Source organism: Athene cunicularia, assembly GCF_003259725.1.
Source record: "Athene cunicularia isolate RWA chromosome Z unlocalized genomic scaffold, athCun1 chrZ_part4, whole genome shotgun sequence".
NCBI classification, from domain to species: domain Eukaryota; kingdom Metazoa; phylum Chordata; class Aves; order Strigiformes; family Strigidae; genus Athene; species Athene cunicularia.
This window is the reverse complement of record NW_020799145.1, coordinates 256706-284686: the sequence shown is the minus strand read 5'-3', so window position 1 is coordinate 284686 and position 27981 is coordinate 256706. Positions and strand designations below refer to the sequence as shown.

At 41.5% G+C, this 27981-nt stretch overlaps 1 protein-coding gene across 2 annotated transcripts in view; it reads left to right on the top strand.

The window, feature by feature from the left end:
* Window positions 1–9617: 9617 nt before the first annotated feature.
* Window positions 9618–27981, top strand: part of FCHO2 (FCH domain only 2) — a 96410-nt gene continuing 78046 nt past the window's right edge. For both annotated transcript variants that reach the window (XM_026866767.1, XM_026866766.1), the window contains exons 1-5: window positions 9618–9706; window positions 15061–15135; window positions 16486–16627; window positions 16714–16866; window positions 20940–21044. In XM_026866767.1, coding sequence (XP_026722568.1) covers window positions 9654–9706; window positions 15061–15135; window positions 16486–16627; window positions 16714–16866; window positions 20940–21044 — 528 coding nt within the window. In that variant the 5' untranslated portion in view covers window positions 9618–9653. The remainder of the gene's footprint in view (window positions 9707–15060; window positions 15136–16485; window positions 16628–16713; window positions 16867–20939; window positions 21045–27981) is intronic.

Here is a 27981-nt window from a genome sequence, read left to right as displayed (position 1 = left end):
GAAACCAAGGGAGTTTCTAACAAGGCCAGATACTTGGGTTATCTGCCTTGAACAAGGCTAAACAGGGGAAGTTGGAGACATTCCTCACTACTGATAATATTTTGTCTAAGCTGCATCTGTCACTAAGGAGCTTACATACTTTGTTAATGATTACACACTAAGTTAGCAGCTTTGGCTTGGGGCCTTTTTGTTCAGGCTTCAGTATTTAAATACTTTTTACATCAGAATAGGTGGTTTGTTATAACTTGGTACAATACCTACGATCACAATGGTTTTCAGCTGTAAAATATACAGGTTTCATCTATAGGACAGCACTTCAATGTTGCATAAGCTTTCACATTGCATTTAAACTAACTGGTGCAGGTGATACTTAATTGTTAAGTCTATGAAACCATGTCAAGTCAACAAAAATAAACCACTTCCAAGCCAGTCCGTGTTTATTCATTAATTGTTTTAAATTTATTTGATTAAACTGTTGGATGTTCTGTGTGTAGGTGAAACTGGTCTCTCTGTAAAACTGTGCTTGGTAACTCTGAAAGTCCTGGGATAAAAAACGTGTTTAAATTGGCTTTGACAAATTCCTTTTATCTTTTTAATCATTTGTATTAATGTAGCTTTTGAGAAAGGAATCCTCCTCACAGCCATTCTTTTCAAGATCTTTTGTAACATTTAAGGACTGGTGAGTCCAGGGTTAATAATTTTAGCTTTGTGAAGAGGCTTGCTCTAGTAAATGGAAGATGTATTGTCTAATGCAGTTACGTGATATGAGTGACACTGAGCCTTGTCCTGCTTCCACCTGGAGTTCCATTCATATGAGTGCTACTCTTCTGTTTGGCATACAGTTGGATGCTCAGTTTCAGAAGCACTGTTGTGCAGTATTTGCTTAGTCTCCTTCCTCTACGTCTGTGCATCCAGCATCAGTTGGCAATTTTCCATCTTTTTGTTCAAAAAATATTTTTAATTATCTAGATATAGATGAAAATATCTGACCCTCCTCGTATGCATAGAGTTTCTTTGGAGCTGATCTTTATTTAATTTATTGAAGCTGGAAGAAGGAAATTGAAACTGATGGTTGCTTTTGTGTTCAAACTTGTTAAACCTCTCAGAATCTAAGAAGACACTTTACCCGTGTAAGCATCAGATGGCTGCTTTTTTCCATGTTTTGATGCTCTCAATTTTCTGTAGCTCTTTCACACAGAAATTAAAATTTACCGATAGCTAGCTTTCAAAATATAACACTGTAATGCTAATCACAGGAGTGTATTCTTGTATACAGGGCCCGTTAAATTCAGTAATTGCCTAGGCGGAAAGGATGAAACGTGGCTTATTTGAAAGTGTAAGAAGGAGTAACAGTTTATAGAAAATGATGGAGTTTTTCAGAGCATCTGAAATGAGTTTGTATATCCCTGGAGTTAGGAGAATTTCTATTGCTTTATTTCTTTAAAATGTTACTCCTTTATGAGTGAAAGAAGTCAGCAGTACAAATGGACAAGCCATAATGAATAGTATATGTCTTTCTAAGTTTATGGGTAAAGAAAAGATTGATTTTGGTTAATATTTGGAACTTGCATTTTAGAATTGCAGGGGTGAACACCCAGTCTCTATTGTGCTGTTGTGCTAAAATTTGTATTATGTTGTTAAAATGGGATGTCTTTTAAGCTGCATAAATCTTGTATTTGCTGAACGTTTGTACCTAGTTTCAGCAAATACTGAACTTCACCTATATATGAGGGAGTTGTGCTCCCCTCCCCCCATTTATGGATTGCCTACCATTACTACTTTGCATAGTGCAACTCTGGAGTTTTTTTGTTACAGAAGTTTTTTTACCAAAAAGACTTTGATGCCATTAGGATTTATCTGTATTGGGATTCTTGCATGCATGATCTCTTGATCAGGGGTGTGATTTTTCCATACTTGTACCTGACAGAGAATCACAAGCAATAATTTAAGTGTAAAACTAGCTGTAGGACAGCTTCTTTGGATCTGACCAAAGCAAGAGGCAGAGGACACAATTTTTTTTTATTCTCACCCAAAATAATGAAGAGATTCTATTTCCCACATTCATTCTTTTCTAGTCTTTTCCTATTTAACTTTTACATAACAAGAGGGGAGCTTTGTTGGTCATATTTCATTGAAATAGCATGTTTGCCAAAGGCACTTGTAAGTTTTAACTAGGATTTGGAAATTTAATTTGCTGAGGGTCCACTTTTCATTTTATGACAATTTGAAGTAAACTGGAGACCTAAACTTTTTTATGGCTAAGAAGAAATCCTGTAATTAAGTTGCAGTACCACTTCCAAATGTAGCAGTTTAAATATTCGTCTGCCTGTTTCTCAGAGAATATGTTGTGGGTTTGGTAAGCTATTTTAAAAAGAGGATTAGGCAGGTTATGACTTAAGTAGTTTATAATAAAAAGTACAGTTTTCTTACTCTGTTTCATTTCTTCTTTTTAATGTGGTGATGTGGTCATGTTCAAAGGCTTGAAGGAATGATTGTGCATGCTTAACCACTCCTAATGTGTGTTATAAAAGCATAGGTTGAAATGACAGTAATTCACTTACTGTCAGATGTTTCTTTGCTTGATAAACTTAGTTAGAAAAAGTCAAACTTTATGTGAACTTCTGTCATCAAGTTTGACCAGAGTCAAAATATGTTTAAGAACTGCATGTGTCTTTTACTGTCTCATATGCTTGTTTTTGCTGTAGAAACAGTATCTCCAGCTGTCCTTTTCTTGCTTCTCACACTAGGTAAACAAGTAGTATGTATCTTACCAGCCATGGGAACTTCAGAGTCGCCTTAATAATAGAGAAGTACTTTATATTGGGCAAAAAGACAGTGCTCTAACAGAGTATTAACTTTTTACACTAATAGAGATTAATGTTGAACATTTTTAGTACAAAGTGGACAGAACCTGCTCTCATACAATTTGATTAGAAACATAGGAAAAAAATACTGCTGCAGATTGCCCAGAAATTTCTGACTACTTTACCAAATGTAGGTTTTAAATTCATAACCGTGTTTATATGCAACAAACTGATTCTTAAAAATTTTCACTGTCTATTAAGTAGTTCAGTAAAACAGAGTTCCTGTAATCTGTTTCCTGTTATGCACAAGTCATGGAAATGCTGAATCCTGATTTCACATTTGCTGACAGAGTTACTTTCATTTCCATGAGAACATCACTGCAGTTAGTCCTTGATGAAGGGAAATAGAAGGTCTGTCTGCCCTCACTTTGCAGGACTTAATATATTTTGTATGCAAAGTTGGTCAGTAATGCCTCATTATAGGCTTTTTTAAGTGAAGCATTTACTTGTGTTTGAAGTCCATGCCTCCTCTTATGGCTGGCTGTCAGGGGACATCTATACTGTATACAAAAAAGAGCTCTATTATGGCAGTGTCAAATGGGGAACCTCAACAAGAACACCAGCTTCTGAAGGAAGAGTTTTGTTAGCTCAAGGGAAGAAGGAGAAAACTGCTGATGAATTTCAAAGTAATTAAATGGAGCCTGTATGGAAAGGGGGCCGCTTACACTTTGCATTCTCATACATAGCTTTACAGTTGTTTTCTATTGAGTGATGATGGGATCATCCCCAACAGATGGTGTTTTACCTGCAAAATTACATTAGAATGGTCTTTCAAACTGTTCTGCAAGTCTGTTGCGTAGAACCTGGTGTTACACATGACCACAGAGGTTCCTCTTTCTCCAAGATGAAACTTCTAGAAGAATCTGCGTCTGACTTCACTGTCTGTCTGTCATAGCAGTGGATGGTAAATGCTTCTGAATGTAAATGAAAAGTCTTATCAGTTCCCTCTGCTATGTGCTGCATTTGTTTGTTTTTAAGCAGGCCACTACTGGACTTATAGTGATCCCAGTTATTACTGTTCCCACCAGGAAGGAGCAGGGAAAAACACTTAATGAAGAAAAATTGGCTAGACACACACGTTCCATGTACAGTACATGGAAATACATACAGTTCATGGAAATACAATGCAGGGGAGGGGCAGTGTTGAGGAAAACCAACCAAAACACAGATAAACAGTGTTGATGGCATATGTGCATGCTTGGCTTTTTGTAAATTGAACTACTTTTCCTCTTAGCCACAGCATACATCTCTGTCTTTATCCTAAATACAGAGCCCTAACTCTAATGCTTGTTGTTTGAATTATTTGAGCTACTTTTCATGAACATAACTACTGAATGAAAGAATTGTGGATAGGCTGTATAGCTTTTCCTAAGCAGAGAAATGTCTGCTCTGTGCCCTGACATACTTAATTTGACATAAGTACTATTATGTATCTAAACAGAAGTAGAAGATAAAGTAATTTATAGAATTGTCATCAGGTCAATCATCAGAACTATTGATCATGTAATTTATTGAACAGTTTTGCAGTCTAGATGTTTGTACTTATAGGTAGAGCCAGATATTGGCAAGGCAGACTACATTTGACATTATATTCACAAGTGAAAACATGTCGTTTAATTGTGCCAAGCTTAAACCACGCAGACTCTCAAATCTGGGAGCCTGCTTTGGACTTGCTGCTTTGTTTAAATCTTAATATATTTTTCACATAGCCTCTTAGCTTCTGATAACTACTGATAATGTATAAAAGATGTGGCTTCCAGGAGACTTTTTCTTAATTGAGGAAAGTAGCTGTTCTGTTCCTCTGTTGTGCTTTCTGCTATTCAATGTGAAGACAGTAGGACTGATTAGAAAACTTAATTTAAGTGGAAAAATGAGTTCCTTTGCAGTGACTTTCAGTTATAGTTAGGGAACAAGGTGATGATGAGAATTGGTTGTTCTGGCTCATTCCATTCTCTAAAGGTTTGCAGAGTTATATTTCTGATGGTTTATCAGCCTTCAGGAAGGCTGCAGCCAGAGACTGACTGGTTCATGGCTATGCTACCCTTCCTGTATTTCTAAGCTGGCAGGAAATTTGTGGAGCTCCAGTGTAGAAAAGTGCCCATTAAAGCTCCCATTGTGAAAAGTTCAGAAGCAGTCTGTGTTCAACACGTTTTGATCTATGTGTTGGTTTTGCTAGAAGAAACACCTCAAAGAGAGGGGAGAGAACATTTCATAAAGGAGAATTTTTTTAATTTCCGGAATAAATGCTTAATACTTGTCAGTGTTTATCTCCAATTTTGATTACAGTAACAACGTTGGAGTAGTTAAATAAGAACTTTATTTTGTATTCTAATTGAAAATATTGGTGAGGTCTTAATTATAGTTATTCTGGTGTTTTTGTAATGTGGTAGGATTCAGGGTTTAGATTGTGTAAATACACAAAGTTAGTAAGCTACCTATAAGTTCACCGGTACTCAAAATTATTGTGTGCTTCAAACTACAAGGAAAAATGGTTAGATAAGAGTGAAAGGGGAGTGAAAATGTTTAACTAGTTTAGACTAGTACTTGAAAGAGTAATACATTTAAAAAAATAAATTACATTCACAGAATCATCTAGGTTGGAAAAGACCTTGAAGATCATCACGTCCAACCACTAACCTAACACTGTCAGTTCCCATCTACACCATGTCCCTCAGTGCTATGTCGACCTGACTCTTAAACACCTCCAGGGATGGGGAATCCACCACCTCCCTGGGCAGCCCATTCCAACACCCAGCAACTCCTTCTGGAAAGAAATGCTTCCTGATATCAAGTCTAAACCTTCCCTGGTGCAACTTGAGGCCATTCCCTCTTGTCCTATCACTTTTTACTTGGTTAAAGAGACTCATCCCAAGCTCTCTGCACCCTCCTTTCAGGGAGCTGTAGAGGGCGATGAGGTCTCCCCTCAGCCTCCTCTTCTCCAGACTAAACCCCCCCAGTTCCCTCAGCCGCTCCCCGTACGACCTGTGCTCCAGACCCTGCACCAGCTTCGTTGCCCTTCTCTGGACACGCTCAAGAAATTCAATGTCCTTTTTGGAGTGAGGGGCCCAAAACTGAACACAGGAATCGAGGTCCGGCCTCCCCAGTGCCGAGTACAGGGGTCAGATCCCTTCCCTGTCCCTGCTGGCCACGCTATTGCTGGAACAAGCCAGGATGCCATTGGCCTTCTTGGACCCCTGGGCACACTGCTGGCTCCTGTTCAGCCGGCTGTCAATCAACACCCCCAGGTCCCTCTCTGACTGGCAGCTCTCCAGCCACTCCTCCCCAAGCCTGTAGCGCTGCTGGGGGTTGTTGTGGCCCAAGGGCAGCCCCCGGCATTTGGCCTTATTGATACTCCCCCAGGTGGCCTTAGCCCATGGCTCCAGCCTGTCCAGGTCTCTCTGCAGAGCCTCCCTACCGTCGAGCAGATCAACACTCCCACCCAACTTGGGGTCACCTGCAAACTGACTGAGGGTGCACTCGATCCCCTCGTCTAGATCATCAGTAAAGATGTTAAACAGGAGTGGCCCCAACACTGAGCCCTGGGGGACACCACTCGTGACCAGCTGCCAGCTGGATTTTACTCCGTTCACCACAACTCTTTGGGCCCGGCCATCCAGACAGTTTTTTACCCAGCAAAGCGTGTGCCCATCCAAGCCATGAGCAGCCATTTTTGCCAGGAGAATGCTGTGGGAAATGGTGTCAAAGGCCTTGCTAAAGTCAAGGTGGACAACATCCACACCTTTACCTCACTCAATCAGCAGGTCGCCCTGTTGTAGGAGATCAGGTTTGTCAAGCAGGACCTGCCTTTCACAAACCCATGCTGACTGGGCCTGAGCATCTGGTTGTCCCACATGTGTTGTGTGATGGTACTCAGGACGAGCTGCTCCATCAGCTTCCTGGGCACCGAAGTCAAGCTGACAGGCTTGTATTTTCCCAGATCATCCTCTGATCCTTCTTATATATGGGAGTTACATTGGCCAATTTCCAGTCAGTCAGGACCTCCCCAGTCAGCCAGGACTGCTGGTAAATAATGGAAAGGGGCTTGGCAAGCACCCCAGCCAGCTCCTTCAGCACCCTCGGATATATCATAGCCTGGTATATGTCCATGTGATGCAGTAGGTCACTGACTATCTCCTCCTGGAACGCAGTGGAGTCGTTCTCCCAGTCTCTGTCTTCTGGCTGAGGAGGCTGGATTCCCTCAGTACAACTCATCTTTTTATTAAAGACTGAGGCATTAAGCACCTCAGCCTTTTCCTCATCACTCATTACCGTGTTTCCTCCTATGTCTAGCAGGGGATGGAGGCTCTCCCTAGTCTTTCTTTTGGTGTTGAAGTACTTACAGAAACATTACTCATTATATTTGACTGCTGAAGCTAGATTAATTTCTAGTTGGGCTTTGGACCTCCCGATTTTCGCCCTGCACAGCCTCACAGCATCTTTGTAATCACTGTGAGTGGCTAGCCCCTTCTTCCAAAGGCTGAAAACTCTCCTTGAGTTGCAGCCTAAGCTCCCTGTTTAGCCAGGGTGGTCTTCTCTGATGCTCGCATCACTTACAGCACCTGGGGACAGCCAGCTCCTGTGACAGTAAGACTTTCTTCTTAAAGAGTGCCCAGCCTTCCTGAACACCTATACTCTTCAGGACCATCTCCCAAGAGATTCTGTCAAACAGGTGTATTTCCTACTAATTGGTGTTCTTACTCTTCTTTTGTCTTGCAAACATATAAAAGTCTTACTCTGTAGCTGGTCCTTCTAGAGTCCACTGTATTTTAAAGTATTTAATTTAGTTCTGCTTGTACTTTTTACAGACCTTTCTTCATTGTACTTACGTTAAACTGATCTGCATTTTGATAAAATTTTTCAGGTTACAACTTACAGCAACCTTGAGAACTGTGATTTTTATAGGTGTGTTTTCTTTCTGTTAGTTTGGCTTTATGTTCCCTGATGTTTGGAAGAAGTAGAGCAAAGAATCCTGATTTGTAATCTGAATCAGATTACCTTCATTTGTCTGTTATTTGTAAATTTCAGTGTCTATGTGTGATGTGCTTTAAGGTGACTTGCTATATTTTTTACTGATGGGTTATCTAGTGTAGTTAACACTTAACAGAATTGGGCCTACTGCTATGGCCACTGCAAAGTTCTTCAGTCCACCTGTGGCTGCTTCCACTGAGTTAAGATAGCAGATCCTTCTTGCTCCCACCTCTTCTGCTGAGCAGTGCAACTGTTTATGTCCTCACAGTGATCTGGATCATCGATCTTTGTTTTTGTTTGCCAGCATTATTTTTCATCTGTATAATTTCCTTGATCAGGTGCACCTTACGGATACACAAACAAATTTTTCCAGAACAGAAAGAAGTGTTTGGAGGGGTCTATCACCAAATCTTCAGGCTTCTCTCACTGCAGATATAGAGCTGCTGTTCTGAAAAGTCCAGGATTTTAAGAAGGGTGTTAAGGTACTTGAAAGCCTTCAGAGAAGAGCAGCAAATCTGGTGAAAGAGGCAGAAGGCATGTCCTATAAGGAGTAGCTGAGCAGTCTGGGTTTGTGTGGTTTGGAGAAAAGGAGGCTGAGGGACAACCTCATCACTCTCTGCAGCTTCCTGGGGAGGGAAAATGGAAAGGGAGGTGCTGAGCTCTTCTCCCTGGGATCCAGTGGTAGGACAGATGGGAATGGTTCAAAGCTGGACCAGGCAAGGTTTGAACTGGACACTGGAAAGCATTTTTTTACCAAGAGAGTGATCAAACACAAACAGACTTCCTAGAGAGGTGGTCAATGCCCCCAGACTGCTAATGCTTAAGAGGTATTTGGACATGCTTTAACTTCAGGTCAGTGCTGGAGTGATCAAGCAGTTGAACTAGATGATTGTTGTAGGTCCCTTCCAACTGAAATATTCCATTCAATCCTTCTTTCCCTTCCACTCTAAACAGGCATGCAGTTTTCCTGAGGGTGTGCTTCTGCGTCTTTCGTAGCAGCAGTATTATGGATCTGAAGCTTTTGGAAGCGAGAAGGGGAATGGATATTGGACAGGAGAACCTTTATAGTAGCAGTGCTATTATTACGCTGTTCCTTAATTCACCTTCCTTTAATTTCTATTGTTAGTCATCTCCTTTCCAGAGGAAATTCACCATGGTGCCAGAGGTGATAAGCTGGCTGAGTTTATTAATGCAGTGTCTCAGTTTTAATGGTGAGGTATAACTTACTCACTGAAAAATGTTTTAAGTTTCAAAACTAAATTTAAAAATAGTCAAAGGGAAGCTACCTGAGAAGGCAGAGATTAGTGATTTTTTAACCAGTTTTAAAGAAAATAGAGGAAGATACATTAAGCGTGAAGAACTGGAGAAGTGGGATATCCAGTGATCCCAAAGTGTGAATTTTAGTTAATAGAAAATAATGAATGTATGAGAAAATTAAGAGAGAGTACAATATTAAGTATGTATTTATTGACAGAAAGTGAAAGAATAAAAAAAAATCTAGAATACAAGAAATCTAGAAAAGAAATGTCTTTGAATATAGCCTAGAAATATGAAATAAAAGAATTGTCATTAGAAGGGTATTAGTAGCTGCTGAGGTGATGATGGTTTGTTTTACATGAGGGGATTGAAGGGAACTAACAGCAATTGGTAAAAACATGAAGCATTAGAAATCATTCACTTTATGAAACTCAATCAGTTACTAAAATATAGGCTTTATACTTGGTTCTGTAATTGCTTTAGCATGTTGTGTTTCATAGTTCTACTTCTTTTAACTGTCTTTAGGGGGAAAGGAACAATGGCTTTGATGTCCTCTATCACAACATGAAACATGGACATTTGTCAACAAAAGACTTAGCAGACTTTATAAGAGAGAGGTAAGTATTCATCCTTGGTAATCCTGGATCTTTAATATACTGTTTGTGGGTTTTATTTAAGTTTATTGTTATGTTTAACAGTAACATGCAAAATATGTAAAAATCAGTGAGGATTTAAAAATTTCTCTTAGTATCCTGCAAGAATATCTAGGTTTATTCCATCCACTTAGAACTGAATAGTGACTCTTAAGCATCAATTAAGAACAAGCTTCTAATTTTTCAGGTTTGAATTTAAAAAAAAAAGAGTAAAAAGTTGGAAGTGTCATATTAGGTGTCCAGCAGTTTATTAATCCCAATTCTTCATCATTTTTGGAAGAAAACCAATAATTTAAAGTAGCCAAAATCATCAGTCTCACAAAGTTTTTGACTACAGCTATGGAATTAGTGTATTAGCAACTGCTAGTATAATCTTAAAAAATATGTACTTTCAAATGAAGATGTTGAGAAACTAGGTTTTTTAAAGAAAACAAAGTGATAAATAGGGACAAGAAAATAATATGAAGAAAATAACACATTCTCTGTGGGATGGGACAGAACTGAAATCTGCATATGTGAAAAATTCAAAAAAAGATGACCTAGTGCTGTATTTAGTTCTTCTTTGTGAAAGAAAACTGCTGATGCTATGTTGAACATAAGAATTTTCATTTTGGACAAAATTAATTGTATGTCTGCTTCAGAATTTTGTCTTAATTCAGTTACTGACACCACATGACATACAGAAAAAAATTGTATGAGATTGACTGAGGAGCTGTTTCAGTGAGGGTTTCTTGCAGTAAAAGCTGTACAGAAAACCAGCTTTTGTTTTCTGGAATTTTTCATTAAAATTTCAGTGTTTTACTGAACACAGTACTGCAGGGGGGGTCTCAATGAGAGTGGAGTAGAGGGGCAGAATCCCCTCCCTTGACCTGCTGACCACACTTCTCTTGATGCAGCCCGGGATACAGCTGGCTTTCTGGACTGTGAGTGCATGTTGTTGGCTTATAGTCAGTTTTCCATCCACTAATGCCCCCAAGTCCTTTTCTGCAGGGCTGCTCTCAATCTGCTCATCATTGCCCAGCCTGTATTTGTGCTTGGGATTGCCCTGACCCATGTGCAGGACCTTGTACTTGGCCTTGTTGCACTTCATGAGGTTCTCACAGGCCTGCCTCTCCAGCCTGCCCAGGTCCCTCTGGATGCCATCCCTTCCCTCCAGCGTGTCGACTGCACCACACAGCTTGGTGTTGTTTGTGAACTTGCTGAGGGTGCACTCAATGCCACTGTCCGTGTTGCAAATAAAGATGTTAAACAGCACTGGCCCCAGCACTGACGCCTGAGGAATGCCACTCATCACTGTTTTCCTCTAAGAGATTGAGCTGTTGAGTGCAACTCTGAGTGCAACTGTCTAGTCACTTCCTTATCCACTGAGTGGGCCATCCATCAAATCCACGTCTCTCTGTTGTGCTTTAAGCCCAGAGAGCAACTGAGCACCACACAGATACTTGCTTACTCCTCCCCCACCTGGTGGGGCTCGGGAATCAAGACAAAGAGAGGGAAGGATGGCTCACCAGATATGGTCACAGGCAAAAGACAGACTTTATTTGGGAAAAAAGGAAAATTTAATTTGAGCAAGTAGAGCTTCTATCAGCTTCAGAGTACGTGAGAAATATGGTCATATCTTAAAAAAACCCCACCTTCTCCCCATCCTTCCCTTCCTCCCAGGCTCAGCATTGCTCCTGATTTCTCTACCTCCTCCCCAGCAGTGACTCAGGGGATGGGGGATGCAATCAATTCATCACTTGTTTCTGACATACCTTCCTCCTCAGGGGGAGGACTCCTCATGCTTTTCTGCTCCAGAGTGGAGTCCCTCCCATGGGAGACAGTCCTCCACGAACTGCAATGTGAGTCCTTCCTATGGGCTGCAGGTCTTCATGAATTGCTCCAGCGTGGGTCACTTACATGGGCTGCAGTTCTACCAGCAACAGACTGCTCCAGCGCAGGCTTCCTTCCCTCAGAGTCCCAGCCTTCTTTGGGTGCAGCCACCTGCTTGAGAATGAGGTCCTCCATGGGCTTCAGGTGGGCATCTGCTCTACCGCTGATCTCCAGGGGCTGCAGGGCACAGCCTGCCTCACCATGATCTTCACCACAGGGTGTAGGGGAATATCTGCTCTAGCACACCTCCCCCTCCTCCTTCTTCTTCACAGATCTTGGTATCTGCATAAGTGTTTTTCTCACTCCTCTCTCTGCTGCAGGTTCCCCTTCTTAAATAAGTTATCACAGAGGCTCAACTGCCATTGCTGATTTTGGCCTTGGCCAGAGCTGGGTCCAACTCAGATCCCAGGGAGGTTGTAGCAGTGTCTCACAGGAACCTCCCATGTAGCCCCTCCCCTGCTACCAAAACCCCGCCATACACAAACCCAATACTCTCTCCAATTTAAAGACAAGAATGTCATGTGGGACAGTGTCAGATGCTTTGCAGAAGTCCAGGTAGATGCATCAGTTGCTCTTCCCTTATTCACACTGTAATCCTGCCACAGAACACCACCCAGTTTGTCAGGCCTTAGTGAAGCCATGTTGACTGTCACCAATTACCTTCTTATTCCTCATGTGCTCTAGGATGTTTTCCAGGAGGATCCGCTCCCATGATCTTGCCAGGCACAGAGGTGAGACTGACTGGCCTGTAGTTCCCCAGGTCATACTTTTTACCCTTTTTTAAAAACGAGGATTATGTTTCCCCGTTTCCAGTCAGCGGGAACTTCACCAAACTGCCACAGCTTCTCAAATATGATGGATAGTGGCTTAGCCACTCCATCCACCACTTCCCTCAGTACCCATGGATGCATCTCATCAGGTCTCATGGAACTGTGCACCTTCAGGTTCTTTACATGGTCTCGAACCTGATCAGAATTCTCCTACAATGGGCGGTTCTACATTCTCCCAGGTCCCACCTTTGCCTTCTATGTCTTAGGCAGTGTGGCTGGAGCCCTTGCTGGTGAAGACTGAGGCAAGCAAGTCATTGAGTACCTCAGCCTTCTCCATGTCCCGGGTAACCAGATTCCCTTTTGCTTCCAGAGAGGGCCCACATTTTCCCTCATCTTCCTTTTATCTTCATCATATCTATAGAAGCTTTTCTTGTTGGCCTTGATGTCCCTGGCCAGGTTAAAATCTATCAGGGTTTTGGCCTTCCTAACCTGACCCCTGGCTGCTACAGTCTCTCTATATTTGTCCTTACTTCCACTCTCTGTAGACTTCCTTTTTATGTTTGAGTTTGTCCAGGAGCTACTTGTTCATCCCTTCAGGTCTCCTGCTGTTTTTATCTGACTTCCTCTTTGTCAGGATGCATCACTCCTGAGCTTGGGGAAGTTGATCCTTGAGTATTAACTAGCTTTCTTGGGCCCCTCTTTCCTCCAGGGCTTTATCCCAATCTATTCTGCCTAGCAAGCAGATTCCTGAAGAGGTCAAAGCCTGCTTTCCTGAAGTCCAGAGTCATGAGCTTGCTGTGCACCCTCCTCACTGCCCTAAGGATCCCGAACTCCACCTTTTCATGGTCATGCAGCTGAGGCTGCCCTTGAGCTTCACGTTTCCCACCAGCCCCTCCTTGTTGGTGAGAAGAAGGTCCAGCATAGCACCTCTCCTGGTTGGCTTCTCTGTCACTTGGAGAAGGAAGTTATCATCAGTGCATTCCAGGAACCTCCTGGATTGCTTATGCCCTACTGTGCTGTCCCTCCAACAGATATTGGGGTGGTTGAAGTACCCCATGAGGACCTGGGCTTGTGAATGTGAGGCTGTTCCTGTCTGTTGAAGGGGGCCTCATCTGCTCAGGCTTCCTGGTTGGGTGGCCTGTAGCAGACCCGCCACTATATTGTCACCTGTCCCTGCCCTCCCGCTTTGATTCTGAGCCACAGTCAGCTCTCAGTCGGCTCCTCATCCATCCCCAGGCAGGGCTCCATGCACTCCAGCTGGTCAGTGACATAGAGGGTGACATACCCTCCTCATCTCCCCTGCCTGTCCTCCTTAAGGAGTCTGTATCCTTCTATTCCAACACTCCAGTCATAGGAGCCATCCCACCATGTCTCTGTGATGCCAGTAACATTTTAGTCCTGCAAGTGTGTGCACATCTCTAGCTCCTCTTGTTTGTTCCCCATGCATTTGCATAGAGGCATTTAAGTTGGGTCCCCAGTGAAGCTGACTTACACGCTGGAACTCCCCCGTGCTGCTCTTCAAGTGTTTTCTTGCTGACCTGTGATTCCTTTTCAGGCCCTGGGCATTCACTGCTGACACCAGCATCAAGTTGGTAGGAGTGGGATGGACTGAGGTTCACCCAGGTAGCCGAATCCTTGGCTGTGGCACCAGTCCTATAACCAATTGTTGATTTGCCGGAATCGCCTGGCCCTTTCAGACCCTTCCCTTTGACCAGGAGGATTGATGAAAAAACTGCCTGTGCTCCAGCATCCCTTACAGCTATTCCCAGGGCTCTGTAATCCTTCTTGATACTGCTCAGACTGCTCCTGGCTGTGTCATTGGTGCCCACATAAAAAAACAGTAGCAGATAATAATGTATAATAAATAGTGTGTATCTTTACCTTAGTTATAGGAGGATGAGGACGATTGATGTGGGAAGGACTGCTATTCCGTGGCAATTGCCCCAGCAGAGACTTTAAGGAGGAAATCTTTACTGACTCTTGGATTTTAAATTGCCAAAAGACATAAAATTGTGGGTTTGAGTGCAAGAAAATATAATGAAACTTTATACAGGGAAGAGGTTTTCCAAAATAAGTTAAAATGCGTTGAGACTTTAAAAATTAGTATAAACAGTAAATTACAATACTTTTCATTGCATGTTATTTCACTGTTTTACAAGCTTAAACATCACTATACAAAGAACTTAAACAAAAAAACACCCCCCCTAACAAAAAGACAAGTCAAGATCCCACTTTATTCAATTTGACTGCTCAGTAAGCATTCAGTTTGTTTATTTTAATGTTTTCATTACAAATACATTTTAATCTGTTGCTCTGTAACTCTCTGATGTTTAGACAGTGTTAGCCAGGTGATTGTTATGTCACTTTGTTCTGACTTACTAAAGAATGTAAAGGCAGAGGGGAACATCAGAGAGTATAGAAAGAAGTAGTTAATCTTTTTCAAGTCTTAAGTCCCTAGGTTTTACTTGTCTCTGTTCCCTGCGACATTCTGTCACAGGGTTCTTAGATCTTTTTTTTTAAAATATACTTCTGTATATAGCTTTTGAGGGGTCATTAAAATGGAGTAATTTTCACCTAAATTAAAAAGTTCTCTGTTTGTGCCTTTAGAATGCGTATTCATCTGTCTTTAAATATCTTCAAAATTTCGATTATGCTTTTCATGGCTTTCTTTGACAGGGCTACAATAGAGGAGGCATATTCAAGGTCAATGACAAAACTAGCCAAATCAGCAAGCAATTACACACAACTTGGGTAAGTAATTGTACATATGAGAGAAATAGGTAACTTCATAAATGTTAGAGTCAAGTTTGATTCTGAATATTTTATTGATGATGTTGGAGGTAACATAACTTTGCCACCTTTAAAAATTATTGTGTTAGTTCTTCAGTAACCATGCGAAATATCATGAAGCTGTAACAAAAACAAAGATAGTACAGTTCTTTATTCACAATTTAAAAAGCCACAAAGCCCTAACATGGAGAGAGTGTCTGTTCCTCTGTGTTTAAGGTTGAGTTCTTTTCAGATATAATAAAGAATGTGACTTTCTGTTCTGTGCTCCCAAACCTGTGGTAATTATTCCAAAGAGAGAACATATGGTCAGCAAATGTGGCAATAAATTTATTTATTTATATTATTTCTGCTTTCTGAAGTGTTACCTCTGTCTTCAGAGATGTTAAGAATGGCACTTTTCAGTAGAGTTATTCCATAGTTTAATTCAAGTTTTATACAAGGGTATCTTTTAAAAAAATGGAATGATTAATGGGTGTTTTTTCATTAGAAACATTATGTTGGTGAGAACTTAGACTTCTTAGATGACGCTAGATTTTTTTATTTGTAGTAATTACAGCTAGAAATGTGGGGAGCTTTCATCAGTGGGTAATTTGATACCATTTGTTGCTACTCTCCAAAGGTTCTGTATCTGCATGTTAGTTTGAACATTGGTGCTTTAAAAGCGATGTATAGTATTGATTTTTCAGCAGCATTAACCAGGAAACTGAGGTGTGAGTGTATCTTTAGAATACCTGGAGAAGTCCATTCAACATAGAAATCCAAATCAGAGGAATGACCTATCCTCCACCTTCCTTTGCCATATGGTTAATCTCTATTAATCAGTAAATCCCTTTTAGTGGCAGACCATCTTTGCTAGGATTTTTTTCTGGCATCTTGTGGCTGTAATGATATGACAACTAGAAACTTAACTAACCAAATAATTTCTGATATGCTTGCACTCTTCAAGCATACACATAAAAACACTTCTATACATTGAATTATTCTCAGCTTCTCTTGCATTATCTTTAGGAATACCACTTGGCATTATTGTGCGCTGCTGATAAAGAATATTAATGAGTAAAACACAACAAAGTTCACTTAGAGTCAATACAGGTGAAACATAAAGCATGGAGAAATTAGTAGATAGGATTCCAAGTACATTTGAAACCTATTTAATGAGAATTTATAGCAGTTGGGGCTTTTTTTGTTTCAGTTTAAGGAACAGAAGTGAACTTCTATAAACTTGTCAATTATACTGTAACACTATTTTAAAAAATCACAGTTAACTAAAGGGAAACATTAACATTTAATTTTTTTTTTCCCTCTATCTAGGACATTTGCACCAGTTTGGGATGTTTTCAAAACCTCAACAGAAAAACTAGCAAGCTGTCACTTGGATCTTGTGCGGAGATTGCAAGAGCTAATAAAAGAAGTTCATAAGTATGGAGATGAACAAATCAAAGCTTATAAAAAGGTTATTAATTTTCTTCTTATGCATGTCCATGACTTAACATTAAAATTAAAGTGGTTTGGTTTTGACAACCATGTGATATTTGGCAGACTAAAGAAGATGTTTCAGGAACATTGGAAGCAGTGCAAAATATTCAAAGTATCACTCAGGCCTTACAGAAATCAAAGGAAAACTACAATACAAAGTGTCTGGAACAAGAACGTTTGAAAAAGGAAGGAGCAACACAGAGAGAAGTTGATAAGGTAGTTCTGTGACATAGTAATTTAATTTATTGTGTTGTCCATCAGTAATATGTTCACCTTGTATTAGTAAGTGAAATGCTCAGAAAGGGCTAGATAAAAGCAGTAGTTGTGGCTATGTTGTAATGTGCATGATATTTTGAAGATCTAGTTATGTTCTAACTGCACTGCAGTCATTACTTTGTAAATACCTGCATCATATGATAATTTTGTTTAGTGGCTTTTACAGAAATGGCATATAATTGTTTCAGCATCTGTTATGTTTTTGGATAAATTTCCTTAGATAAATAGACGAACACTCAATGCCCTTGTTATTGAATTGAGGAGGTTTTGTGTTGCCCCTTCAGTGAGAGAAAGTAGCTAATTAGAAGAGTATTGGAAGTCTGTTCCACTGAGAAAAAAAACAAGTTAGCATCACTTCCAATGCTAACCTAAAAGGTTCCAGTTTCGTGGTGCAAAAACCCACGAGATGAGTATCTTGATGCTATATTTAGTACTGTCCTTGGGCTATGGTAGAGTTTGATCCATTCACAGGATCACAGAATAGCTGAGGTTGGAAGGGAGGTCCCTGTCCAACCCTGCTGCTAGAGCCAGGTGCCCAGGACTGTGTCCAGATGGCTTTTGAATTTCTCCAAGGGTAGAGACTCCACAACCTCTCTAGGCAACCTGTTTCACTGTTCAGTCACCCTCATGGGAAAAAAGTGTTTCCTGATGTTCAGAGGGAACCTCCTATGTTTCAGTCTATCCCATTGCCTGTGGTCCTGTCACTGGGCACCACTGGAAAAAGCCTGGGTCTGTCTTTTATGTACCCTCCCTTCAGATATTTGTATCTATATATAAGATCCCCACCCTGGGCCTTCCCTTCTCCACACTGAAGTGTCCCAGCTCTCCCAGCTTTCCTCATGGGAAAGATGCTTCAGTCCCTTCATCATCTTGTGGCCCTTTACTGGTGTCTCTTCAGTACATCCATGTCTCTCCTGCAATGGACAACCAAGAACTGGACACAGTATTCCAGGTCGATTGCACCAGTGCAGAGCAGAGGAGAAGGATCGCTTCCCTTGACCAGCTGGCATCACTGTAACATTCTCCTCTTTCCAGGAAACTAAGTAGTAGAGGAAAGAGGACATGTTTCCGTGTGTCTGACTTTTTAAACTTGATACCTTTGTCTATTTCCATTTTGATTACCTGATCTTTGTAGGACTTTCTTCTTGTTAGAATGATCTTAGTACCTTTTATACTACTATCTTGGAGCAGATAAGAGTTGGTTATTGTCTTTTTCACTGATGACAAAAGTGATCCTGTTGACCATGTTCTGATTGTTTTAACTTCAATATAAATCTAGCTTTTTTTCCCAGCTTCTGTCGCAAATGAGTCAGTGTGGATTCTTGACATGTTTTTCTGCCAATCTATTCCAAGTATAAATATTCTGAATTCTTGTAAATAGATTGAAACTTCTCAGTAGGAGAAGCTGACTTGATAGAAGGCTTGTTTTTAATATGTAACATTATTCTTGTTCAGTTGGATACAAAATAACAGTCAGTTTGACTGATGTGTACATGAGAGCAGAGAAGGAGGAAGCAGTTTGACTGACATCTACATGAGAAGGGAGAAAGAGGAAACAGTATAGGATGTAGCTTTTTTTTTACTGTTTTATGCATCTTGCCTAGATACTTCTGTTTGAAAATTAGGCCATAGTTGAGTGCTCTGTAAGCACTTAAAATTGTTGCCAGTGGGAGCAGGTAACTGACTGTCATATCTCTTCAGTCATGTCTTTATTCAAATTTACACTTGTAATTTCAGAAACATGGTGACAAAGATAACAATTTATTTTTCCTTAGTCAGAGAATAGGTTTATTACTTTTAGCACATGAAGAATGTGTTCTATCAAAATTGCAGGGTAACTACTTTATCAGAAAGCAGGGGATCTGCACCAGTATGCTAAAAGTTTATGACAAAGCCACATATTTGGAGAAGTACTTTATTGAAGAATCTGAGGAGATATCTGAGACCTTGCCATTTTAATTGCAGCTGGAAGTTAGTGTTAACTTGTGTAATAATTTCCTGTTGTCCTCTGACATGTGAGCTTCTCTATTTATAGTGACTTGACAAAAAATTCTTGACTGATTCTTATTCTTTCGCTTACTGTAAATCTGCTAAATAGCGTTGTAGCAATTGCTGCACCTGAGAATTGACACATCTTGTTTTCAGAAGAGATTACTAATTAATCATACAATGTTCAAGTGTGTTATTGTTTTGTCTGTCCTGCTGATTAGTTGGTTTTTGTAGATGCTCTTCAGCATGTAACACTCAGATTCTGCTCATCATTAAACACAATTACAAGAGATGGAAACTCATGCATATGGGGTTCAATTACATAATGCTTTATGAAAAAACTTATTTTTGAAGTATTTTATCTTGGCATTTCTTTAATTTTCAATGGTTAAGTTTGGAATGATCTTATTGCGGAACAGACTTAACTATTTTTAAAAGCAAGTGTTCATAGAGCACCTTGAACTTTCAGCATAGTCAATGTCATTTGGGAGACAAATAGTACTGTTTTCTTATTGGTAATTCCCCTGTGTGAATGTGCAAGAGTGAGAATATGAGAAGTAAAACTGAGGACAAGTAACTGATGGGTTTGATAAAACCTGCCATGCTCTTCTTTTAATGCCTGAAAGATTCATAATCTTCATACAGTGAAGTATTTTCAGGTTCTGTTATGCTGGGTTTAGAAAACTATGTGACTAAGATCTGTTTAAGCTTTCTTGTAACTGGAAAAAAAGAAATGTAGCTTTGGTTCATCTTCCTTTGAAGTCCTCATTGATGTTTCCCCAGGTGAACAAGTGCTAATGCTATAATTTTACTCTTTTACTCAAGATTTTCAGTTATTTTTCTCTTGGAAATTGCAGAATATAACTTTGTCTTTCCAGAGGGCATCTTTGTATTAATTCTTTTGAAGTTTTAGATAGTGGTCAGCTTTACAAGTCGTTGCAAGTCAGAAATAGTTTCTGGTTTTACTATGAGTCAGATGAAATTATTTTGAAAGAGAGGAGAAGAGTTATTCAGAACTAGAACAAATATTAAATACATAGCTGTCTTTACCGATGTCATTAATAATTCAGGAATACTTCTGAGTTACAACTGATGGAAAAATTCAATGAGATAATGTAGGCATGTTGAACAAATAAGCTAGAAAAAAAGCTGGTGTTCAAGATTATTTTTATTTTCTTTGGCTTTTAACTTGGAAATAGCAAGAATATCAGAAGTTTGAAAAACTCCCATCTCATTTGTGTCATGCTGTAAATTTTTCAAATAACTTTTTCTCAACCATAAAAAATCACTTCATTCAGTTTTGTTCTCCATGTAGTATTGGGATTGTCTTGTATTTTAAGAATATTAAATTCCCAGAAAGATTATATTGGTTCATTAGCAATAAATAATGAAAACAAAATCTATAAATTATAAAGCCAACAAGACTATTATAAACAACACTGAGATGCATACATCTGGCCATCAGTATGTTCTGTATTAATTTCACTTTCAAATATCTCTTAATCTTAAAATTTCCACTGATGTAATACCTGTACTTTTTAATTTCTTCAATTCTAACAGAGAACTGTGACATTTTGGTGTTTTGGGTTTTTTTTTTTTACAGTGGACTCTTTCAGAATTGCACAAATAACTATTTGCTCTGTATTCGATCCCTGCTTTCATCATGTTTTTCTCTTGCAGATCTGAATATTTGACAGAAGCTAATTAGCTAACTTCAGCAATACAAATTTCTTTAGAAAATAAGTATGTTATAAATATGTCATTGCTGATAAAGGGAGGGGATTTAAATGAGGTAGTTGCTTTGTTACGTTTTTATGTGGTTAATGTATAACTTTAAATAGAAACATGTCATGGCTGGAATCTGAGTTATTTGGTGGTGAAATTTTGTTATGACACTTCACTGTTTTGATATGCCCCTGAATACTTTTTATAGATCATCCTAGGCTTTCTTTAAATAGTGCCTTTAAAAAACATGGATCAGATTGTATGTGTGACATTTGACACTTTTTTGTACCGGTCTACAGGCAGCGGTTAAATCCAAAAAAGCTACAGATACCTATAAACTGTATGTGGAGAAATACGCTGCATTTAAATCTGATTTTGAACAGAAAATGACAGAAACTGCACAGGTAAGTGTTACATGTAATGAGTTACCTTTAAAATAGTTTAATATATGTTATTTAATTTCTGAAGAAATCTGAAATCAAAGTTTTTGAAAACTTAGTTCAAGATAGAATGATATTTTGAAATTGATATGAACAATAATGTAAGAAATAATATGTTTGAAGGGCAAACACAGACCACGTGTGTTGTGAAGACACTGTCTTTGAATGACACAGTTGAGCATGAACTCTAGAAAGACTTTTAAAAGGAATTTGTAGGAAGAAAGCAAAATGAACTTCTGGAAGTATTGTAGATTCATTAAGATAATGTGGGAAACCCTGGGATAGCTGCTCACAATGATTACAAAGATGCTGTGAGGCTGTGCAGGGTGAAAACCAGGAGGTCCAAAGCCCAACTAGAAATTAATCTGGCTTCAGCAGTCAAATATAATGAGAAATGTTTCTGTAAGTACTTCAACACCAAAAGAAAGACCAGGGAGAGCCTCCATCCCCTGCTAGATGCAGAAGGAAACATGGCAATGAGTGATGAGGAAAAAGCTGAGGTGCTTAATGCCTTCGTTGCCTCAGTCTTTAATAAAAAGACGAGTTGTACTGAGGGAATCCAGCCTCCTCAGCCAGAAGACAGAGACTGGGAGAATGGCTCCACTGCGTTCCAGGAGGAGATAGTCAGTGACCTACTGCATCACACAGACATACATCACTCTAGGGAACTGGATGGGATACACCCAAGGGTGATGAAGTTGCTGGCTGGGGTGCTCGCCAAGCCCCTTTCCATCATTAAACCAGCAGTCCTGGCTGAACGGGGAGGTCCCGACATATTGGAAATTGGCCAATGTAACTCCCATATATTAGAAGGGTTGAAAGGATGATCTAGGAAATTACAGGCCTATCAGCTTGACTTCGGTGCCCAGGAATATGATGGAGCAGCTCATCCTGAGTACCATCACACAACACATGTGGGACAACCAGATGCTCAGGCCCAGTCAGCATGGGTTTGTGAAAGGCAGGTCCTGCCTGACAAACCTGATCTCCTTCAATGACAGGGTGACCTGCTGATTGGATGAGGGAAAGGCTGTGGATGTTGTCTACCTTGACTTTAGCAAGGCCTTTGACACCATTTCCCACAGCATTCTCCTGGCAAAAATGGCTGCTCATGGCTTGGATGGGCACACGCTTTGCTGGGTAAAAAACTGCCTGGATGGCCGGGCCCAAAGAGTTGTGGTGAACGGAGTAAAATCCAGTTGGCGGCTGGTCACGAGTGGTGTCCCCCAGGGCTCGGTTTTGGGGCCAGTCCTGTTTAACATCTTTATTGATGATCTAGACGAGGGGATCGAGTGCACCCTCAGTCAGTTTGCAGATGACCCCAAGTTGGGTGGGAGTGTTGATCTGCTCGAGGGTAGGGAGGCTCTGCAGAGAGACCTGGACAGGCTGGAGCCATGGGCTGAGGCCAACCGTGTGAGTGTCAATAAGGGCAAATGCCGGGGGCTGCCCTTGGGCCACAACAACCCCCAGCAGCGCTACAGGCTTGGGGAGGAGTGGCTGGAGAGCTGCCAGTCAGAGAGGGACCTGGGGGTGTTGATTGACAGCCGGCTGAACAGGAGCCAGCAGTGTGCCCAGGGGTCCAAGAAGGCCAATGGCATCCTGGCTTGTGTCAGCAATAGCGTGGCCAGCAGGGACAGGGAAGGGATCTGACCCCTGTACTGGCACTGGTGAGGCCGCACCCAATGACTGGGTTCAGTTTTGGGCCCCTCACTCCAAAAAGGACATTGAATTTCTTGAGCGTGTCCAGAGAAGGGCAATGGAGCTGGTGCAGGGTCTGGAACACAGGTCGTAGGAGGAGTGGCTGAAGTAACTAGGGGTGTTTAGTCTGGAGAAGAGGAGGCTGAGGGGAGACCTCATCGCCCTCTACAGCTCCCTGAAAGGAGGTTATAGAGAGGTAGGAATGAGTCTCTTGAACGAAGTAACAAGCGATAGAACAAGAGGCAGTTGTGCCAGGGAAGGTTTAGACTATATATTAGGAATTATTTATTTCCAGAAGGAGTTGTTGGGTGTTGGAATGGGCTGCCCAGGGAGGTGGTGGAGTCCCCATCTCTGGAGGTGTTTAAGAGTCAGGTCAATTCAGTGCTGAGGGATCTGGTGTAGTTGGGAACTGTCAGTGCTAGGTTAATGGTTGGACTAGATGACCTTCAAGTTCTTTTCCAGCGTAGATGATTCTGTGATTCTGTGTATGGCTCAACACCCAGAACTCATTCATAATAGGTTTTTATTAGGATCTATCATGATTTTTTCGTTATCATTCCTGCAAAACATTTCAGTTATGGAATGTTAAAGTGTCTTCCCAGGGTTTACCTCAGGTTGTGAAAAGCCTTTACATTTGTTCAAGTTTCTGGGTTTTTTTAAAGTCTTTTAGTCTGTATTCTAGAGGATATCACGCTCGCTGTATATGCTGCTTCTTGTTATGTTTTAAAGGGGTTTTTTTCAAATCTGTTGAGAGCAGACGTTTCTCCACTGCCCTAGATTTCAGAAAGAAAACTATTATTTCTACTTTTAGTAACAATAGTTGAGGAGTGGCTGACATATATATTTGTATATATTTCTTGGTGTAGTACAGCTTTTACAGCATAGGAATTTCCTTTTTGGTTTAAAATCTTTTCCTTTTTTCATTAGTTTCGAAGCTTAATTCTTAGGCATAGATAGAACTATTAGGGAGTTTCAGTCATACTTGTATTTTTAACTTTTAAGTAGGAAAGTATTAGGGTTTTCCTTAAGTCCTTGGAAGTTAAGATTTCACAGCACAGGGTTTGTGTAGGTTGACATGGAAAAAGCTGCCCTGTCCCATTTCAAGAACTTCATTAGAATTTGATCTAGTTCATCTCTGAATAGACATTAACACGGCTGTTAGAGAAAGGATACCACATATATCACACATCAGAACTCTTCCTTCCCATCCCCCAGTCCAGGCATTTGCAACAAAGAAGTGCTAAGGCATGCTACAGCAAAATTCTGCTTCTAACATGACTGTTACATTAGGAGTCTTGACAACCTTTCTTTGAAGATTTTGCAGAAGGCATCTTTTTGTGAAGTGTCCTGACTTGGTTACGGTTGAAGGAGCTGCTTTTCTTTTCAGTTTGAGTTAAATTTGTACATTATTTTTCTCTCCTCTTAAGAAATCTGTGACTTTTAAATGTTGGGGGTTTTTATTGTGGGCTGTAAACCAGTGATGATGACATTTACTCAGTGTTATAAAAAGGCTTTATTAAGAATAAAAGTTCAACAAGAAAATTAATCGGTACTGTGGTTGTTGAGGTTTGAACTCAGCTGGCAGCCAGACGCGTCATGGCTGGCTGTTCACCGCCCTCCTCTTTAGTGAAGTAGGGGAGGGACAAAAAGATGAAAATTCGTAGATTGAATAGAAAGAAATTGATAAATGTAACAAGAGAACAACAGTAACAATAGTGAGTCCAAAAAGAAATGGGCAAAATGCAGCAGTGTCTTACCAAGTGGAGCTACCACCCCCCATGCCCCCCCAGCAACACACAACTGGACAGGAATCTGAAAATTGAGCCCACTCGAGAGAGCCTGCGCCCACCTGTATCCTTGCGCATGACATCACATGGTATGAAATACTCCAATGTCTGATAGGGACTGACCCTCTAGCTGTGCTCCCTCTCAACCCAGTGAAAGTTAACTCTATCCTGGCCAAAACCAGGACAGTCTCCACCCCTTATTTCATACCATTGATGTTGTACTCAGGTTCCAAAGACACCCTAAGGAATCACAACCTCTTTTGCCCAAGTCTCACAGATATTATTCCTTTAGTCTGTGGGCCATTCTTCCACAATATCTTCTGAGTTCATTTGGTCCATAACTTCAGGTTCCATCTGTTATGACAGTCTATAAGGCTGAGGATTGAGGCAGAGTTGGCTCAGTCGGTGGAGCAGGAGACTTAGGATGTGGCATGGGGATGTTGCGAGGCACCAATGGCAATAACAGGGTTATTTGATAGTCCAGTTCATTGGCTGTTCTCACCTAAAATCAAATCTCCCTGAGGCACACATTGGACTTTTCCGTCCTTCTGCATCACCCACCAAGTGCACTCAGGTCCTTGGGCAAAAGTAATCCCACTCATGGGTTTACCTTTACCCACTGCAGGAGTAACCCAGATGGTCTTCCCCAACACATTCCTAATGCTCACTGTGGGGGCTTTATCCCTAACCACAGAATGTAGGAGGTTAGATTGAGCAGGGCCAGCTTGCTTGGCACAGCCTCTGGGACTGACTAACCAGGTGGCTTTTGCTAAATGCACGTCCCAGTATTTGAGAGTTCCACCACCCATTGCTCTCAGTGTAGTTTATATTTAGCTACTCGTTGTATCTCTCAATTTTCCCAGAGGCTGGTGCATGGTAGGGAATGTGATATATCCACTCAGTGCCATGTTCTTTGGCCCAGGTGTCTATGAGGTTGTTTCAGAAATTTGTCCCATTATCTGACCCAATCCTTTCTGGCATGCCATGCTGCCTTTAGACTTTCTCCTCAGGGCCTACAATGGTGTTCTGGGCAGCGGCATGGGACATGGCATGAGTTTCCAACCATCCAGTGGCTGCTTCCACCATTGTAAGCACATAGTGTTTGCCATGCCGAGTTTGTGGGAGCATGATATAATCAATCTGCCAGGCCTCCCCATATTTATATTTTGACCATCATCCTCCATACCACATGGGCTTTAACCGTTTGGCTTGCTTGATCGTAGCACGTCTCACATTCATGGATTACATGTTCAATAACGTCCATGGTTAAGTCCACCCCTTGGTCACGAGCCCATCTGTATGTCACATCTCTTCCCTGATGGCTTGAGGCTTGAGTCATGGTCCCAGAGAGGCAGAAATTGTTCACCCTTATGTTGCCAGTCCAGATCTACTTGGGACACCTTAATCTTGGCAGCCTGATCCGCCTGTTGGTTGTCCTGATGTTCTTTAGTGGCCCGGCTCTTGGGTACATGGGTGTCTACATGGTGTACTTTCACAACCAGATTCTCTACGCGAGCAGCAATATCTTGCCATAATTCAGCAGCCCAGATGGGTTTGCCTCTGCACTGCCAGTTGCTCCATTTCCACTGCTGTAACCACCCCCACAGGGCATTTGCCACCATCCATGAGTCAGTACAGAGGTAGAGCACCGGCCACTTTTCTTGCTCAGCGGTATCCAAGGCCAGCTGGACAGATTTCACCCCTGTGAACTGACTCGATTCACCTTCTCCTTCAGCAGCTTCAGAAACCCATCATGTGGGGCTCCACACAGCTTCCTTCCACCTTCAGCTTTTCCTCACAATGCGACAGGACCCATCGGTAAACAGGGCATATCGCTTCTCGTTATCCAGTAGTTTATTATATGGTGGGGCCTCTTCAGCATGTGCTACCTCTTCCTCCGGTGCCATTCCAAAATCTTTGCTTTCTAGCCAAGTTGTGATCACTTCCAATATTCCCAGATGGCTGGGGCTCCCTATTCGACCCCTTGTGTGATTAATGTAACCCATTTACTCCATGAGGCATCAGTTGCATGGTGTGTAGAGGGGGCACTCCCTTTGAACATCCAGCCCAGCACTGGCAGTCGGGGTGCCAGGAGGAGCTGTGCTTCAGTCCCAATCACTTCTGAAGCAGCTCGAACCCCTTCATATGCTGCCAGTATCTCCTTTTCAGTTGGAGCGTAGCAGTCTTCTGATCCTCTGTATCCCTGACTCCAAAACCCAGGGGTCAACGCCGAGTCAACCCCTGGTGCTCTCTCCCAGACACTCCAGGTGGGGCCATTCTTCCCTGCTGCAGTGTAGAGCACATTTTTAACATCTTGTCCTTGCCCAGACTAGGCTAAGGGCTACTTAGTTCTTACTTAATTTGTTCAAAAGCCTGTCGCTGCTCTGGGCCCCATACAAAATCATTCTTTTTCTGAGTCACTAGATAGAGAGGGTTGACAGTCTGACTGTAATTTGGAATGTGCCAGTCTCCAGAAACCCATAACACCCAAGAAAGCTTGTGGGTTTTTTCTGTTAGTTGTTGGGGACATAGCTTTTATTTTATTAATCACCTCCATTGGAATGTGACGATGCCCGTCTTACTCCTAATGACGTCCATTTTACTCCTAAGAACTGCATCTCTTGTGCAGATCCCTTGACTTTACTGCGCCTTATGGCAAAACCGGCTCTCAGAAGGATTTGGATTATTTTCTCCCCTTTCCTAAAAACTTCTTCTGCTGTATTACACCATATAATGATGTCATCAGTGTACTGTAAATGTTCTGGGGCTTCACCTTGTTCCAGTGCAGCATGGATCAGTCCATGGCAAATGGTGGGGCAAATGTGTTTCCACCCCTGGGGCAGTCGATTCCAGGTATATTGCACACCCCTCCAGGTAAAAGCAAACTGTGGCCTGAACTCTGCTGCCAGAGGGATGGAGAAAAATGTGTTGGCAATATCAATCGTGGCAGACCACTTGGCCACCGTCAACTCCAGTTCATAATGCAGTTCCAACATGTCTGGCACGGCAGCACTCAGCGGTGGCGTGACTTCATTCAGGCCACGATAGTCCACTGTCAATCTCCACTCTCCATTAGACTTTCACACTGGCCCTATGGGGCTCTTAGAAGGGAAGTGCGTCTTGCTGATGACTCCTTGGCTCTCTAGCTGACAAATCAGTTTATGAGTAGGGATTACAGAGTCTCCATTGGTGTGGTATTGCCATCGGTGCATGGTTGTAGTGGCGGTTAGCACCCATTGTTCTTTGACCCTCAGCAGTCCCACAACAGAAGGATCCTCTGAGAGACCGGGTAACACAGACAGCTGTTTAATTCCTACTGTTTCCAAGGCAGTGTCCTGGTTTCAACCAGGATAGAGTTAACTATCCCTGGATTGAGAGGGAGCACACCTAGGTGGCTGATCCCGGTCAGTCATTGA